Here is a 14,529-nt window from a genome sequence, read left to right on the forward strand (position 1 = left end):
AACAAAAATATATAAATACCATATATTACATATATATATACCAAGAAAATACCCAAGACTTGAATATAATAGTATAATATTTTATCTAAGTATTAAATCGTTTTAATCCGTAGGCAACCCTATCGCCGGGCGCCGCGCACGTGCGGCTCGTTTCTTTGTTAGAATTTTGTAGGTATTTAAAAAGGCGGCATGTCGTGAACATCAAAGCAGTGGGCCTTCTGTACTTGTACTATTATATATTCTGTGGTTTTGACCCAAACTAACATACTAACAAAGGCAAGTTAAATAAAAGCTTGTAAAAACTAACATGCATTAAACAATAACAAGTGCAGTGAAATGATTATTATAAATAGGTAAAGAATTGAATAGTTGTTTAATTGCATACCATTTACATTTTACAGAACATGGACCATGGACACTGAATATGAATAGGGCACTGGCAGTAAAATGGGTACTTCACGAAACGACCCTGCCTGCTGAGCCGCGGTCCTGGGTTCGAATGTCGGGTTAATTATGCCAATTTTCATATTAAAAAAAACTGAATCCATATAGAAAATACAAATAGCAAATCGGGTTAAACCTCTATCGCTCAGGTCAATTACCTACTATCATCGATAGACTACGAGTAAATACGTGTTGCATTGTAGGGAAACTTTTCTTAGCAGATTTTGAAACATTTGGTTCAGTGGTTTCAATCTCATTATCTTAACAGTATTCGTTTCAGTCACACTGATAAATAAATTTGTATTAGCATGCACTTGGGAGGTATTAGACATTACCTCCCAGGCAGTATAAAACAATCTAATAGTAGGGGATACTTGATTTCAATTTCAATTTAAGTATTTTATTGCATATAATTAACGGTTAAACCTTACTTGCTAATTGGCATTAAGTATATTTCTTAATAAGTTTTTTGCAAAAAAAAACATTTTTGGAACAAGCTTATATCGCCGACTGTACCTTTCAACAGTCAGCTGCTGCTTTCCGAGGCGTTTCTAAAAACCCTTTACTCGATGGGGATACGACGTTTCATAACAGAGTTCCTATGACCACCTTTCTGCTCCATCATCAGATCAGCTCCATGATACCATAATATTGCATTGTCACGTGATTTACATATGTGTGCAAAATTTCAGATCAATCAGAAACCGGGAAGTGGGTCAAATTTAGCTTCTACGTTTTGACGCACACTAACATACTAACAAAGGCAAGTTAAATAAAAGCTTGTAAAAACTAACATGCATTAAACAATAACAAGTGCAGTGAAATGATTATTATAAATAGATAAAGAATTGAATAGTTGTTTAATTGCATACCATTTACATTTTACAGAACATGGACCATGTGGACACTGAATATGAATAGGGCACGGGCAGTAAAATGGGTACTTTTTATTTTTATTTTTCGGTTTAATAGTTATTTGTTATACAAGGGGGCAAAGTTGTATTTTAACGCCGAGTGTGGAATTGAAAAACGAGCAAGTGAAAGGATTCTATAGTTGAACCACGAGCAAAGCGAGTGGTTCGAGAATAGAATCCTGAACTTGCGAGTTTTTTAACACACGAGAAGTTAAATACATTTGCACCCGAGTGTAACACAAAACTTTTCCCCTCACTATAGCGAGGAAACTACAACGCAAAAAATGCGTTTATCACTGCTTCCAGTAGTTCCAGAGGTGATAAATTATCTTTATTACTAGATTCACCTACTTTTATCAATTTTAAAGCAGTTAATTTTACTATATTCAAGGTCAAATTACTTTACCCACTAGTGGATAAAATGCGTTTTTACCCGCTGGTATTAAAGGACAAAACACGTGTTTCCGAGCTAGTGAGGGGAAAAGATATTTATTTTGTCTCAAAAGAAATATTACATTTCACTTATTGAGATAAGTATATACAATTGTAAAAATTAAATTATGCTACTGAACATCAATATTTAGTAGTACAAAATTTATAAATAATTATGGTTTTCATTATGATATTCATTATTAGGGTAATAACAAAATTAACACATTAATAGATACTTAACAGATAGGTAATAAAATATGATGATGATATATATAAATTTTTATTTTTTCCCGTGTGGTGACGGGTTAAGAATTTCACCACCCCCTTTCTTCCCGTGGGTGTCGTAGAAGTCGACTGTGGGATATGGGTTAAATTGTGGCGTAGGCGAGAGGCTGGCAACCTGTCACTTCAATGTCACAGTTTCGTCTTCTGTCAACCCCTTATTTGCCAAGAGTGGCACTGAAACGAGTAGTTTCAGGTGCTCTGCCTACCCCTTCATGGGATACAGGCGTGATTGTATGTATGTATGTATGTATGTATATATCGTTGTCTGAGTACCCACAATACAAGCCTTCTTGAGCTTACCGTGGGCCTCAGTCAATGTGTACTGTAAGAAGGTCCCATAATATTTATTTATTTATAATGTGGTATTAAAACCTTATTAATTAAACGTTCTATTTTAAGTATTAGAAAACTTCCATGACTCAGGAACAAATATCTGTGCTCATCACACAAATAAATGCCCTTACCGGGATTCGAACCCAGGACCGCGGCTCAGCAGGCAGGGTCACTACCGACTGAGCCAGACCGGTCGTCAAAAATAAGCTATAATTTGAGTCAGAATTCATTATTCATCGTAAAATAAAAAGTAAAGTAAAATGTAGTGCAGAAATGTACCTATCAATTACTGCACATTTTTTTAGAACAAAGAGCGACTTTCGTATACCTAAACTTAATATAGTATTTCTATCTACATACCCATTTGTGTTTATAAAGCTTCGGACTCTTCGGAAACTAGACAAAGCAAGGAATCAAAGACCAAAGTTTAACGAGTAGTGACTCATTATGTTTATACCTATACAAGATAGGTGGCGGTCAGCGTATCGAGTGTCCCGCTATAAATCTATATTTGCTAATCCTAATTAATGTGACAACCACAATGAAGACGTGTTTACATACTGCGCGGACAAAGGGATCAAATACACAGTATTCGTTAGTATTGAAAGTAATTAAGTGTGTACTTTATGTTCTTAGAGGGTGACGCATAGTACCGAATAGTATCGGCATTTCCTAGTCGGCTAGTGATGAAAATATTATGTAGGTACCTATGTGTGCAATTTACTGAATTTGCCTGCAATGATATCAAGATTATGACATACTAGGGGTAGGGTTGTAAATAGAAAAAAAAACAAATGTTTTTTTTTCAGGATTATGAAAAAAAACATGAAAAAAAACCGAGCACCCTGGTTTTTTTTCTAAATATGTTTTTTTTTCAGATGAACAAATAATACGACAATAACGGTTTTTCGTGAGTTGTAACGTGTTTCAATAACAATAACGTACATTTTAATTCCATTAACATTCAGTTTACAAACGTTTATTGGGGAATCCCCGATGCTGCGTGTAGCGTGGAGAGGCGGTGGTGTTGCCAACAGTAAATAGTGATAACTACCAACTACAGATTTCGTAAATGTTACTTTTATAAGACCAGAAATTAAAGTTATTTGATTAAATTCGTTTAATAGTTAACATTAAGTCTAAAAAACCGTATAAAAATATTAACTACTTTGCAAATATTGAGATTTCGTACTTTAGAAAAAAAACATACTCCAGAAAAAAACTGTTTTTTTTTCACGGTTTTTTTTCATGTTTTTTTTTTCAAGCCAGAAAAAAAACCGTTTTTTTGCAACCCTAACTAGGGGTAAGGTAAGATTACCTACCCACGAGAGAAATGCTCAAAATCTACACACGATAACTAATGTTGATAAAGTACGAACCTCTTATTTAATTATTGAACTACATATACATAATATGCAACTAACTAAACATTGAACTAAGTCTACGTTCCACATGCGATTACCCTGCTTCTCTTCTTTACAAGGCTACAAAAAAAATAGTTTACTCACATCACAAATTGCTGAATTGATTTAGCTTGGATTCCGTTCAACTTCAGTTCATTTCCTGTTTTCCTAAAGTTTAAAGTGGTTTATATTTAGAATAAAAAACACAGTATTGGATGTACATTATGTATTCGAAGTGGAAGGCTCATCGTTTTCCGTGACGCTGGCACTGGCGTCATCAAAGTTCCCTTCATCGTCGCTGCTAGCTTGCTGCAAAAGACCAAAAAGTTTTAATATAAATACCTAAATAGCAAATTCTCTCGGGACTTAGTAATCACTAAGGGACGGGAAAAATTTGACACATAACCGCCATCAGCCATCTCGCGTACATTTAGCAAGTTATCAAACACAGATCGTCCGGTGGCAATTTAAGCAAAACTCGTCATTACCACCATTTGTATGAAGTCATAGTGATATCTGTTTAAATGTTTTTTAGTAATTAGTGAGTTTTGCTGGTCACCTGTCGAGGTACACTTACTTCAAGCTTCAGGTCGGCGCTATGCGTGGCGAGCAACGCCTTCTTGACATATCTTAAAGACGTGGTCATGGCACAGCAACGTCGCAGGCGGGACAGCCAACAAGGCTTCCACTTCGGTTGTATATCACTTACTTCCAGCCAGCTTCAAGTCGGTTATACATATATCACTTACTTCCAGCTTCAAGTCGGTTATACATATATCACTTACTTCCAGCTTCAGATCGGCGCTGTGCGTGGCGAGCAACGTCTTCTTGACATATCTAAAGATGTGGTCATGGCACAGCAACGTCGCAGGCGGGACAGCCAGCAAGGCTTCTACTTCGGTTATATATCACTTACTTCCAGCTTCAAGTCGGTTATACATTATATCACTTACTTCCAGCTTCAAGTCGGTTATACATATATCACTTACTTCCAGCTTCAGATCGGCGCTATGCGTGGCGAGCAACGTCTTCTTGACGTATCTAAAGATGTGGTCGCGGCAAGCGTGGTCGGTGCCGGGCGGCAGCCAGCCGCGCCGCGCGTGGCACAGCAATGTCGCAGGCGGGACAGCCAGCAAAGCTTCCACTTCAGGTAGCTTCACATCGCAGTACTGTGAAAGAATATGAGTATAAATACTGAGTTAAGTTTAAGATTGAAGGTATAAAAATACAATTAAAACTGCAGTAGGCCATGGCCTTTGCGAACAACAGAAGACCATGGAAGAACCTGGTGTTCAACAGAAGTTCAGCATTGAGGGAATGAGTGAAAATGAAGAAGGCGATAATTCCGATTAGAAGAGTGAACATCTAGGAATGGTAGATCTGTTGGCGATGCTTTACTAAACCCAGTAGTGCACGTGATGGCGTGGCAGTATTACCTGGTAGAAGATCTGGCGCTGCGCGGGCGCCATGCCCGGGCGGAAGTACACAGCGCCCTCTGGCAGCTCCTCGGGGGTGCTCTCCTCGGTACGCGTGTTGGGTCGCACGCGGTCGTTCTTCTTGTAGTGGACCACTTGGTCGCGAGTGCTCACCATGGAGTATACGCCAGCTAACAAACATATTTATTTATACATTTTAATTATGGTACAATCAAGGTATTACAGACAAACCAAGCTAAGTTGACAGTGTTGACTTATGAAAGTACATACTTTATTTAAAAAACCGGTCAAGTGCGAGTTGGACTCGCTCAACAAGGGTTCCGTACAAACTTTCAATAGTTGAATCGTCAGAATGTTATTCATAGAACTCTACAGATTTGACTAAATCCCTCAAGACTCAATTTCCCACATAACAAGTAATATTTTAATATACATACAATTTTATTGTTAGACAACGTCCAAATAAAATCAAGACTATTCGACTTCAATAGTTTACGACTTACGACATGTCGCAAGGACGCTCCTGAACCGACCTCATTATATCAAGAAAAACGCGATGTAGGAAATGAGCGTTCAACGTACTGCGACATCTATCGGCAAATTGATTAAACTAATGTGCGCGAGCTAGTATGGAAGATGATTTTTATGGAATAATTGATTATTGCGTGAACCGATTTTAATCATTTTGCCTTTATTTGAAAGCATGTAATTTTATTGTTACTTTATTAAAAAATACAGGTACAATAAACACCCGCAAGGGTGTTGAAATTGAAAATGTAAATCTGAAAGGTTTTTTATAAATAAAAAAAAGTTTTCAAGATACGTGTACGATTTTATTTTTCCTGTAATATTCATTATAATAGCCATATTTGGTGAAAATTTCATAAATTTATGTTGGTAAACTTCGGAGATAAGGGGGGGGACGGTATTTTTTTTACATTTTCCTTCATAATTATTTTTTTTTCCACAACAAAAAAAATATAAAAAATAGTTTTGATATGTACAATTTGAGCTCTTTCTAACGATACCCCACTTGACCTAGTTACTTGATATTTACAATTTGCCCCCTTTCATATTGGCCATTTTGTATAGTTAATATTAATAAATAAATAAAATAGTCCTTTAATTTTGTAGAGGTTAACTATTCCACATTTCAAGTCGATAGCATAAGTAGTTCTCGAGATATTTAGAAATGTGACAGCCGGACAGACGGACAGAGTCGCACCCTAAGGGTTCCATTTGTACCTTTTTGGTACGGAACCCTAAAAATCAACGTCACAATTGTATGAAAGTGTGACGTTCAAATTTAACCTTTTCGCAGTGTGTGGTATTAAAATCGTTGTCAATTTAGCTTAGTCTGAATCTAAAACTATTAAACATCGAAGTGCTAAAAGTATTTATATTTAGTTATTTACAACGCTTTATTGCCCATAACATAAACATACTAAAGTAATGTTTATAACAAAGAGGTTTCAATAATCTTATTGACTGACTGTACAGCAAAGCAAATCGTCATCAATGGTATCATTTATTTCGAGATTTACGAGGATTCAATCATAGCGCAAAGTACGTTACTGAATCCTAGTGCCAAAGTCCTAAAGCGCATACCTACTGTATGTTTAAGTAGGTAACCATTATGATTATTATTTGTATGTCTTACCATATCTCGGGACCATGGGGTCCCGGACTTTTGGGAGGCATGTGTGGGGCCGAAGCCAACAGCACAGAGGCCCTTTTAGACACTTTAATCTAAAGGCAAGGGATACACCTGGCGGATACCATCCCCGAGCGCACAATATGATACATCCGGAGATGGTCCCCGCCAGGTGTAAAGACTATTTCAGTGCAGCACTTTTGTGTTGCGATGGGAACTAAGGTCATAGGCTATTGTTGTGCAAGTTGGATGGACTGGATAATGGTCTATGGGGGGAGACTATCGGACACCTGCCATGACAACTAGTCTCAAGATTGTAAAAGACAGGCGGTGACTCGCCAACTCATTGAGTGGGCCCTGCAAAACGGCCGCACGCATGGTGCGACAACAGAGCAACACTTGAAGAGTGGCTGAAAGGTTGTCGAGAGGTGAGACTGCGGTAGCCAGATCCCGGTGATCCGTTCAGCAGGCCGCCGGCGTTATGACATTTTACACTTCCAACCTGGAGCATAGGTCCCGCTCTTGCGAATCCACTCTGGCCAGCCGGTTAAGGCAAGCGCAGAGGCGAGGGCTAGATGGAAGTGCCCTCTGGAATAGGGGTCCGCGGTGTCGCCACTCACCGTCAGCTCGCCATATTATTATTTATATAATTCAGGCAGGCAGTTGAAAAAACAACTGATATGGCCTGTATCCTGGTATCTTTTTCTAGGTTTATCTCATATTGCATGTAATGTAGCGTGCTTACTTTCTTATGAAATGAATCTCAACTGTCATGTCATGACCCATACCAACACCAACATCAAATATTAAATGGTAAAATTAATGTTATGTTACTAGCTCAGTCACGTTTCTTTCACCAAGCACGAATCGGACGACAAGTTTATAAAATGATCATGATACTTGAAATTAGCTTAACCCCTCAAACGCCTTGTCCCACAGACAATTTGAAGTTTAATTAACAAAATGAATGATTATTCATTCAATAGCACGTTTCACACATTGGTGTTCCAGGGGGTCAATCATTTACTCCCTTAAAACCAATAAAATAAGCTAGATATAATTAACAAACTTAAGCAAAGGATGTGTTGCACAAATTTAATAAAAGTTCTTACTCCATGCTAATAAGAATTCCGATGTTACAGAGTAGGCAATTAAGAACATCTGTAATTCTGTACCTTATATTTCTATAAAATAATACCTAACTTACTCTAGAAAAGAGCGTACCTACACCCATCTTAAAGGCCGGCAACGCACCTCCAACACCTCTGGTGTTTCGGGTGTCCATGGGCGGCGGTGATCGCTTACCATCAGGCGACCTGTCTGCTCGTTTGCCTCCTATCCCATAAAAAAAAAAACTTATGCAAAATCTATAAAAGTTGTAAAATCATTAAACTTTACCGTGATGCCTCAACCTAAAATCCAAGGTCTGATACATTCTTGCTTCAGGGTTCTTTCTAGGGTCATAGCCGTATTTGACCCATTGCATCCTCCAAGGCCCATCCTTCATATATATGGCAACACACGGCAAAATCACTTTTAAAGAGGTAATTTTCAATTTCGTGTGGTATCTCAGCAAGTTCTGAGACCAGATTGGTCTTTCTTCAAACAACTGAAACAATTAATCATCAAGTAGAGGGTAAACATGTCTTGCTTATACATAATTTATAATTAAAACAAAATGCTACATCATTTGCATGACAATGTATTTTTATTGCAGACTTGGCTCATATTAGTGAAATATAGGTATGCTTATTCTACAAATTATTCTGTATTTAGTAACCAGTTGTAGGATATTACTCATAAATACCTACATTGGATTTAGTTTAGCAAAAAGTCCTCTATCTGCTAAAATTTTGTGTGTGTATGTGTTTGATTGTCCGAGTTTCACGGCAAAACGGAGCAACGAAGTTTTAAGTGAAGATAGTTGGTGACATAGGCTACTTTTTGTCTCTTTATAACACCCCACTTTTCGAATTGAGAATGCAAGCAAAAGCTAGAATAATATATATTGAGAAAAATAGTTTTCCATACCTTGTGTATAATTTCTATCTCCTGCTTTAGTGTAGGATAAACAGACAGCCTCAGCTGTTGCTGCTTCACATAAGCCTCATGAGGTTCAGTGGGCAGACTCTCCGTCAAATTGAAACTATAGTGAGCCATGCCAATCCCTCGCTCAGTTCTCCTCTTGCTGTGGAAGTCATCTTTATCTGAGTCTTTCTCTTGAGTGTCCTCTTTTCTGTTGGGATACCTCTTGTCGGAGTAGGAATAGTTTATGGGCTTGTCGGACCTTGTGAAGTTGGCGGGGACCACAAACAAAGAAGACTTCTCCCTGTGTAGGAAATAAAAACTGTGACAATTTTATGAACCTTAAGAAATATAAGCATAATAATGTAAATTGCATTGTGTAAATAACATTTTTTTCTTCTGAATAATTAAGTGGATAAGACATTTTGAATTTTAGTAGATATTCTGGTAGAGAAGGCCTTCTGCCAGTAAATTAGCCTTTTATATCATTTTTACTGTCCAACAAATAATTGAAATAATTAAATTAATAACTATTGGTTAATACATAATTACATATTAATAAATCATACTTACATCATGAAACTAATGTCATCTGTTCCTGAGGGTATTATTTCATCTATCAGGCACTCGGCACTGTCTCCCTCTGTTCGCACAGGTAAATATTGGAAATCACACATAGCTGAAATACCACATAAATCATAAACACATTGTATGTTTTTGTTTCTCTATGCCACCCACTTTAAAGCCGATGCCCCATACTAAGAAGTAACTAATGAAGATTTTTAAATGTAGTTGGTATTTAATTGGGGTTTAATTATTTTTTTAGAGAATTTTATGAGTGTTTTAAATGAAAGTTGACATTTTATTGAAACTATTCATTTGATCATCTAATATGTCAAATTCCACATTGGACAAATAACACTGAAGGTAAATGTAAACACGATAAACAACCGGTCTGGCCTAGCGCATAGTGACCCTGCCTGCTATGTTTACTGCCTGGTTTGTATCCCAGTAAGGGCATTTATTTTTGTGATGAGCACAGATATTTGTTCCTGAGTCATGGATGTTTTCTATGTATATAAGTTTTTTGTATATTATATATATCATTGTCTGAGTAACCACAACACAAGCTTTCTTGAGCTTACCAAGGGACTCGGTGAATCTGTGTAAGAATATCCTATAAAATTTATTTATTTATTTAAACACCAAAAAAAACTACAACTGCAACGGATATTAGTAACAATAACATACATTTAAAACTTACAATCAAATTTATAAATCCTCTTGACCTGCCCCACAACTGAGGTCTCTACGACCTCCTTCTTCACTTCATTCCCGACCTTAGTTTTCTTCACTTTAAGCTTTAGAAGCACACCGGCTGTTCTCTTGTTGTCACCATAAACTTTCTTTATGAACGGATTTTGAGGCTGAAAATTCAAGCCCAGTCGCTTTTTGTTTGGTTGAGCTACAACCTGTTTAGATAGAAACAGTATTAAACTTATGATTTATCCACTACATTGAAACTACTACAAATGATTACATTAGTTATAGAACTATTTAAACTATGGTAAAAATGTACCTCGGAAATATTTCTGATGCCTCCTAAGCATTCTACTGCTTTTTCTTCGTTTTTCACAATCCCAGGAAATTGAATACAAAGCAACTCTCGGCTTAGGCCTTCATTCTCCATTATCGTTAAATATTTTGCTTTTTACTGAGAAAATAATAAACACTTTGTTTTTGCTTTTTAGGTTATGTTGACATTTCAGTTTCAGTTTGACAGTTAACACAACATGATATCGTTCTGAAACTAAAATACATCGTAGATTTCACTACTAGATAATACAGTCTGGCAAACACAACTTGTTAGTCAACCATACTGTGTCTTTTGGGTAGTACTTGTAAATTCCCTTTGTTTATATTTGAAACAATAGCCCTGCTGCCAAATTGTCTTTCATATTAATGTGACATTGATCTGATCCAATATTGAACCGACGGAACCTTGGTTAGTCCATGCGAACAAATACGATAGAATGAAACTGTCTGTTTAGTACAAATATTTTCAAAGTTTGACCCAGGAAGTCTCCAATCACCAATCCTCTGGTCAAAGTGACCTAGCCATTTCCCCACAATGTAGGGTTTATACCAAATTTATTTAAGCTCCAACTGTATATAGTAATTTAAAGCCCTTTACTTTGCCTTTACTCCAATTTATAAGGTAGGTACTAATGACAGTCAAGTTCTCTGTTTGCCTCATTACAGTCATTACTTAAAAAAATATACTCAATAAAGAAGCAAAGCAAACAGCTATCCTGTAACTATAATACTAATAATACTTACTCTGATATGTCTTTCAAGGATAACTGAAAGTCAATAAATATACCTACTCTGTATAATGTATAATTTAATTATTATCACAATTTTAATCTAATTAAATGGTGTACAACACAATATAAAACGAATAATACTTGTATCATTAAAATAGTGGAAGTCATCTATGTGCTACAGCTTCTACAGCAACCAGTAGTCTGGAAAAAAGGATAAAATGTTTCTAAAACTTGAAGAAAACATAATAAACAAACAATCTGAAAATACCTACTTTTCTAATAGCATATTCCTTTGCCGCTCAATCTCAAGTCTATCCTTCTCCATTTTCAGTCTTATATTATTGCATCTCTTCTTTTCTAAAAGCTTTTGTTTTTCTATTCTAATCCTCTCTTCTTCTAAGTTCAAAAGTCTGTCATGTACCAGTCCTGGAAAACAATAATTAAAAAATATTTTTTATTTACAGATTAATTAATCTAAAATTAAACAAGGTAAAATGAGGGAACACAAACACTCGGGCAAGACTAACAACTTAGGTATATTATTACTCTTGCCTTATTTAAAAAAAATATGCCCACCTAATATTAAAAAAAAAAAAAAAGTTTTAAAAAATACTTACTGACTGGTCTCCCCCTTTTCCACAAAGGCTTTCCAGTAACTGGGGCAGATGACACCTCATTAGACCCCATGGCTTGGTCCATATCACCCCCTACTCCATCCTCTAAGCTCATGTCCATGTCCGCTTGTATAAAATGTTGTGGATCTGATGGCCATTTCTATACAAATAAGATAAATTCAGTTAAACTAACAAAAGTACAAACAGATTATAGTAAATGTTTGAAGTTTATTAAAAATTAAATGATTGTATCATTAAAAACCGAAATAAATTACACATTATGAAAGTAAAAGTGACCAAGACCTCTGGTGCCTGAGGCTGTTTTTTTTTTTCTTTCATATGTGTAAGTAATTTATTTCGGTTTTAATTTATATAAGGACTGATTCGTAACGAATTTGACAAATTCGAAACTGTATTATAGGTCCCGAAGCCGTCCGAACCAAAGTTTGTTTTTCTATTATGTGTTAAAAATTTATTCAAAAATTATTATTTATTAGTAAATTCATCATTCTCCGTTTCTCCTTGCTCATGTTGTAAGTTTTGTTGTATGCCCTCCATCATACATCCGACAGTGTTTTTGGACACATCTTTACTTTTAGTCCTATCAAGGACTACCTTTCTTTTAAATATTTTGGTTGCTCATCGTGGGTGTCATTTTAATGAACGAATTTCTTGGACACTACATCCTATAACGGTTAATGGATCAATACTGTAGGACTTCATTAAATCAAGTCTTTCGTCCCGATTTCGAGAGCACTGGCTTTAGCAAGCTGCTGCCTTCATAAATATCATGGATGATATCCAGCTATTGTCAAAATAAAGTTGAAAGATTGTATTATTAAATAAAATTTGCTAACAGATTCTTTCAGCAATTTTTGCTGTAGATTTCTCTATCGAAAAGTAACCAATGCCAGGTAACTGATACCGTATCAACTTAATTCCTGGTAAAGTAGATAGTTATGGTACCATCTTATGTGGTCCCACGCCTAAGATAATTAAAGATATAAAATTGTAAAGTTTCATTATCATAAAATATCTAATATTCATAATTTAATGAAGACATTAAAAACATAATAGAGCACGGTCTTTGTCACTACCTGTTCACACGCGTATCCCTTATTAACTTTCCAAGTTTTACGACCATTTATTTTTACAATTTTATATCTTAAAGCGCAACCCTTTATAGGGACCCGCGCTTTCGTTTAATCATAGTTAATTATTAAGTTAAGTATTAAGTATTTGGACACACATCTTCATTTTCATTGTTTCACGGGAATCGTAAAGAAATTGCCTTTCAGATATGGTATAATCTTGGTTGCCAGGTAGTGTTGAAAATTATTTAAATGCAAGTTTCGTCAACAGAAATCAAGATTTTGACAGCAGTTTGTCGCTGAATTATTTTCAGCGTTCACTTTAATTTTATTTATCTAGTTAGTTGAAATTTGCTTTTAAAAATTATTTTAAATATAATAATTTTGTGATTCTGGCAATTTTAATGGTGGAATGATAATACAAAATAAACAAGAAATTATCCAAAAAAAAGCATTCTGAATTTGTCAAATCTGTTACGAATCAGTCCTTATATAGTGGTGTGACTGCTTTAGGATAGCACAAGTTGAAATATTTTCAATAGATTATAATTTAACTTGTGTTAATTAGAATTGATTGTATCATTATCATTGTATTAAAAATAAATATTTTACCATACTGCTGGTTGACGGATCAGAACTGCATATCTCATTTGATACATTACTCTGAGATGGAACCTGAAATAGTTACATAGTACCTATCAGTAAGATAAACCTCTCTTCTTATGTATGATTGGTTGTGTTATTATTACCATATGATTTGAAGAGACTGCTGAAGTTTCAGCCACTCCCGGAAGTCCAAACACAGAAGTATTTGTACAAATCAGCTTAAGAATCTTCTCTTCAGAATCTGTCAACTGAGTACTTGTATTGCATCCAGGAGTAAAGCGATTTTTGCGGATCTTAAAAGCTTTCTTCTTAACATTAGATTTCCAATCACGCCATGTCTGTAAAAAAAGAAAACTTTACTAACTCATACTCATCAAAAATTGATCTATACATATAGAGATTATGCTAGCCTACCTGTTGCCATTTATCAGGAGTCTTTATAGCACCAGATCCGAAGCCCGAGTTGGCATTGAGTTTTTCGGTAATTTTGATCCAAGCATTTGTTTGTCTAACTCTACCTTCCAAGCCTGTGAATTTACCTATTGCCAACTCTTTATCTTCCTCTAAGAAGTGCAGGAGCATATTCAACTGCTCAGGGCTTGCCTTACGCCTTTCCATCGTAATAAGTAAACAATAACATAAACAAGAAGTAAAGTAACTTTTATAAAAGTTTATTAGTGACAACTCTTTTCATATAGCACTGTGTTGTTACAAAAGTAAAAGGTTTTAAGTTATTTTCACCATTAATCTTCTTTTCATTAATACTTCTTTTGTTTTTATTTTAATTCAACAAACCAAACTTGATGCATTCGCACTGCATTTTTGACATTGACATTTCTTCTTAGGAACTTAAAAGCTCAACACAAAGTAAACAAAATCACCTTTATATGTATAGCAATAAAACACATTTTACAATGACAATATTATTAGGTAAGTTGTGGGGTCAAAGCATCAATGCTAAATAC

The 14,529-nt window shown here is 35.6% G+C and overlaps 2 protein-coding genes across 2 annotated transcripts; both read right to left on the bottom strand.

The window, feature by feature from the left end:
- Positions 1 to 3,956: 3,956 nt before the first annotated feature.
- Positions 3,957 to 11,036, bottom strand: LOC125227338 (general transcription factor 3C polypeptide 5). The gene is made up of 8 exons (XM_048131627.1): positions 10,506 to 11,036; positions 10,191 to 10,398; positions 9,500 to 9,605; positions 8,933 to 9,230; positions 8,300 to 8,510; positions 5,248 to 5,417; positions 4,801 to 4,980; positions 3,957 to 4,120 (listed from the first exon to the last, which is right to left on the bottom strand). The coding sequence occupies exons 1-8, from the start codon at positions 10,614 to 10,616 to the stop codon at positions 4,034 to 4,036; spliced, it is 1,371 nt and encodes a 456-aa protein (XP_047987584.1). The 5' UTR covers positions 10,617 to 11,036; the 3' UTR covers positions 3,957 to 4,033.
- Positions 11,037 to 11,312: 276 nt separating this feature from the next.
- On the bottom strand, positions 11,313 to 14,439 carry LOC125227531 (myb/SANT-like DNA-binding domain-containing protein 4). The gene is made up of 6 exons (XM_048131867.1): positions 13,979 to 14,439; positions 13,708 to 13,902; positions 13,571 to 13,633; positions 11,871 to 12,027; positions 11,526 to 11,679; positions 11,313 to 11,454 (listed from the first exon to the last, which is right to left on the bottom strand). The coding sequence occupies exons 1-6, from the start codon at positions 14,180 to 14,182 to the stop codon at positions 11,418 to 11,420; spliced, it is 810 nt and encodes a 269-aa protein (XP_047987824.1). The 5' UTR covers positions 14,183 to 14,439; the 3' UTR covers positions 11,313 to 11,417.
- Between the last annotated feature and the right edge of the window lie 90 nt (positions 14,440 to 14,529).

Source organism: Leguminivora glycinivorella, chromosome 6, assembly GCF_023078275.1.
Source record: "Leguminivora glycinivorella isolate SPB_JAAS2020 chromosome 6, LegGlyc_1.1, whole genome shotgun sequence".
Lineage (NCBI taxonomy): Eukaryota > Metazoa > Arthropoda > Insecta > Lepidoptera > Tortricidae > Leguminivora > Leguminivora glycinivorella.

What these genes read in the sequence shown, in the direction of transcription:
- LOC125227338 (XM_048131627.1), bottom strand. Translation starts at nt 10,616, where the DNA reads ATGGAGAATGAAGGCCTAAGCCGAGAGTTGCTTTGTATTCAATTTCCT. An exon ending in TTTTAGGTTGAGGCATCACG is followed by an intron (nt 5,418 to 8,299) that starts GTAAAGTTTAAT and finishes TATGTTTGTTAG; the next exon opens with CTGGCGTATACTCCATGGTG. An exon ending in GCGCCGATCTGAAGCTGGAA is followed by an intron (nt 4,121 to 4,800) that starts GTAAGTGATATA and finishes GGTCTTTTGCAG; the next exon opens with CAAGCTAGCAGCGACGATGA.
- LOC125227531 (XM_048131867.1), bottom strand. Translation starts at nt 14,182, where the DNA reads ATGGAAAGGCGTAAGGCAAGCCCTGAGCAGTTGAATATGCTCCTGCAC. An exon ending in CAGTCTCTTCAAATCATATG is followed by an intron (nt 13,634 to 13,707) that starts GTAATAATAACA and finishes TAACTATTTCAG; the next exon opens with GTTCCATCTCAGAGTAATGT. An exon ending in ATCCGTCAACCAGCAGTATG is followed by an intron (nt 12,028 to 13,570) that starts GTAAAATATTTA and finishes TTATTTGTATAG; the next exon opens with AAATGGCCATCAGATCCACA.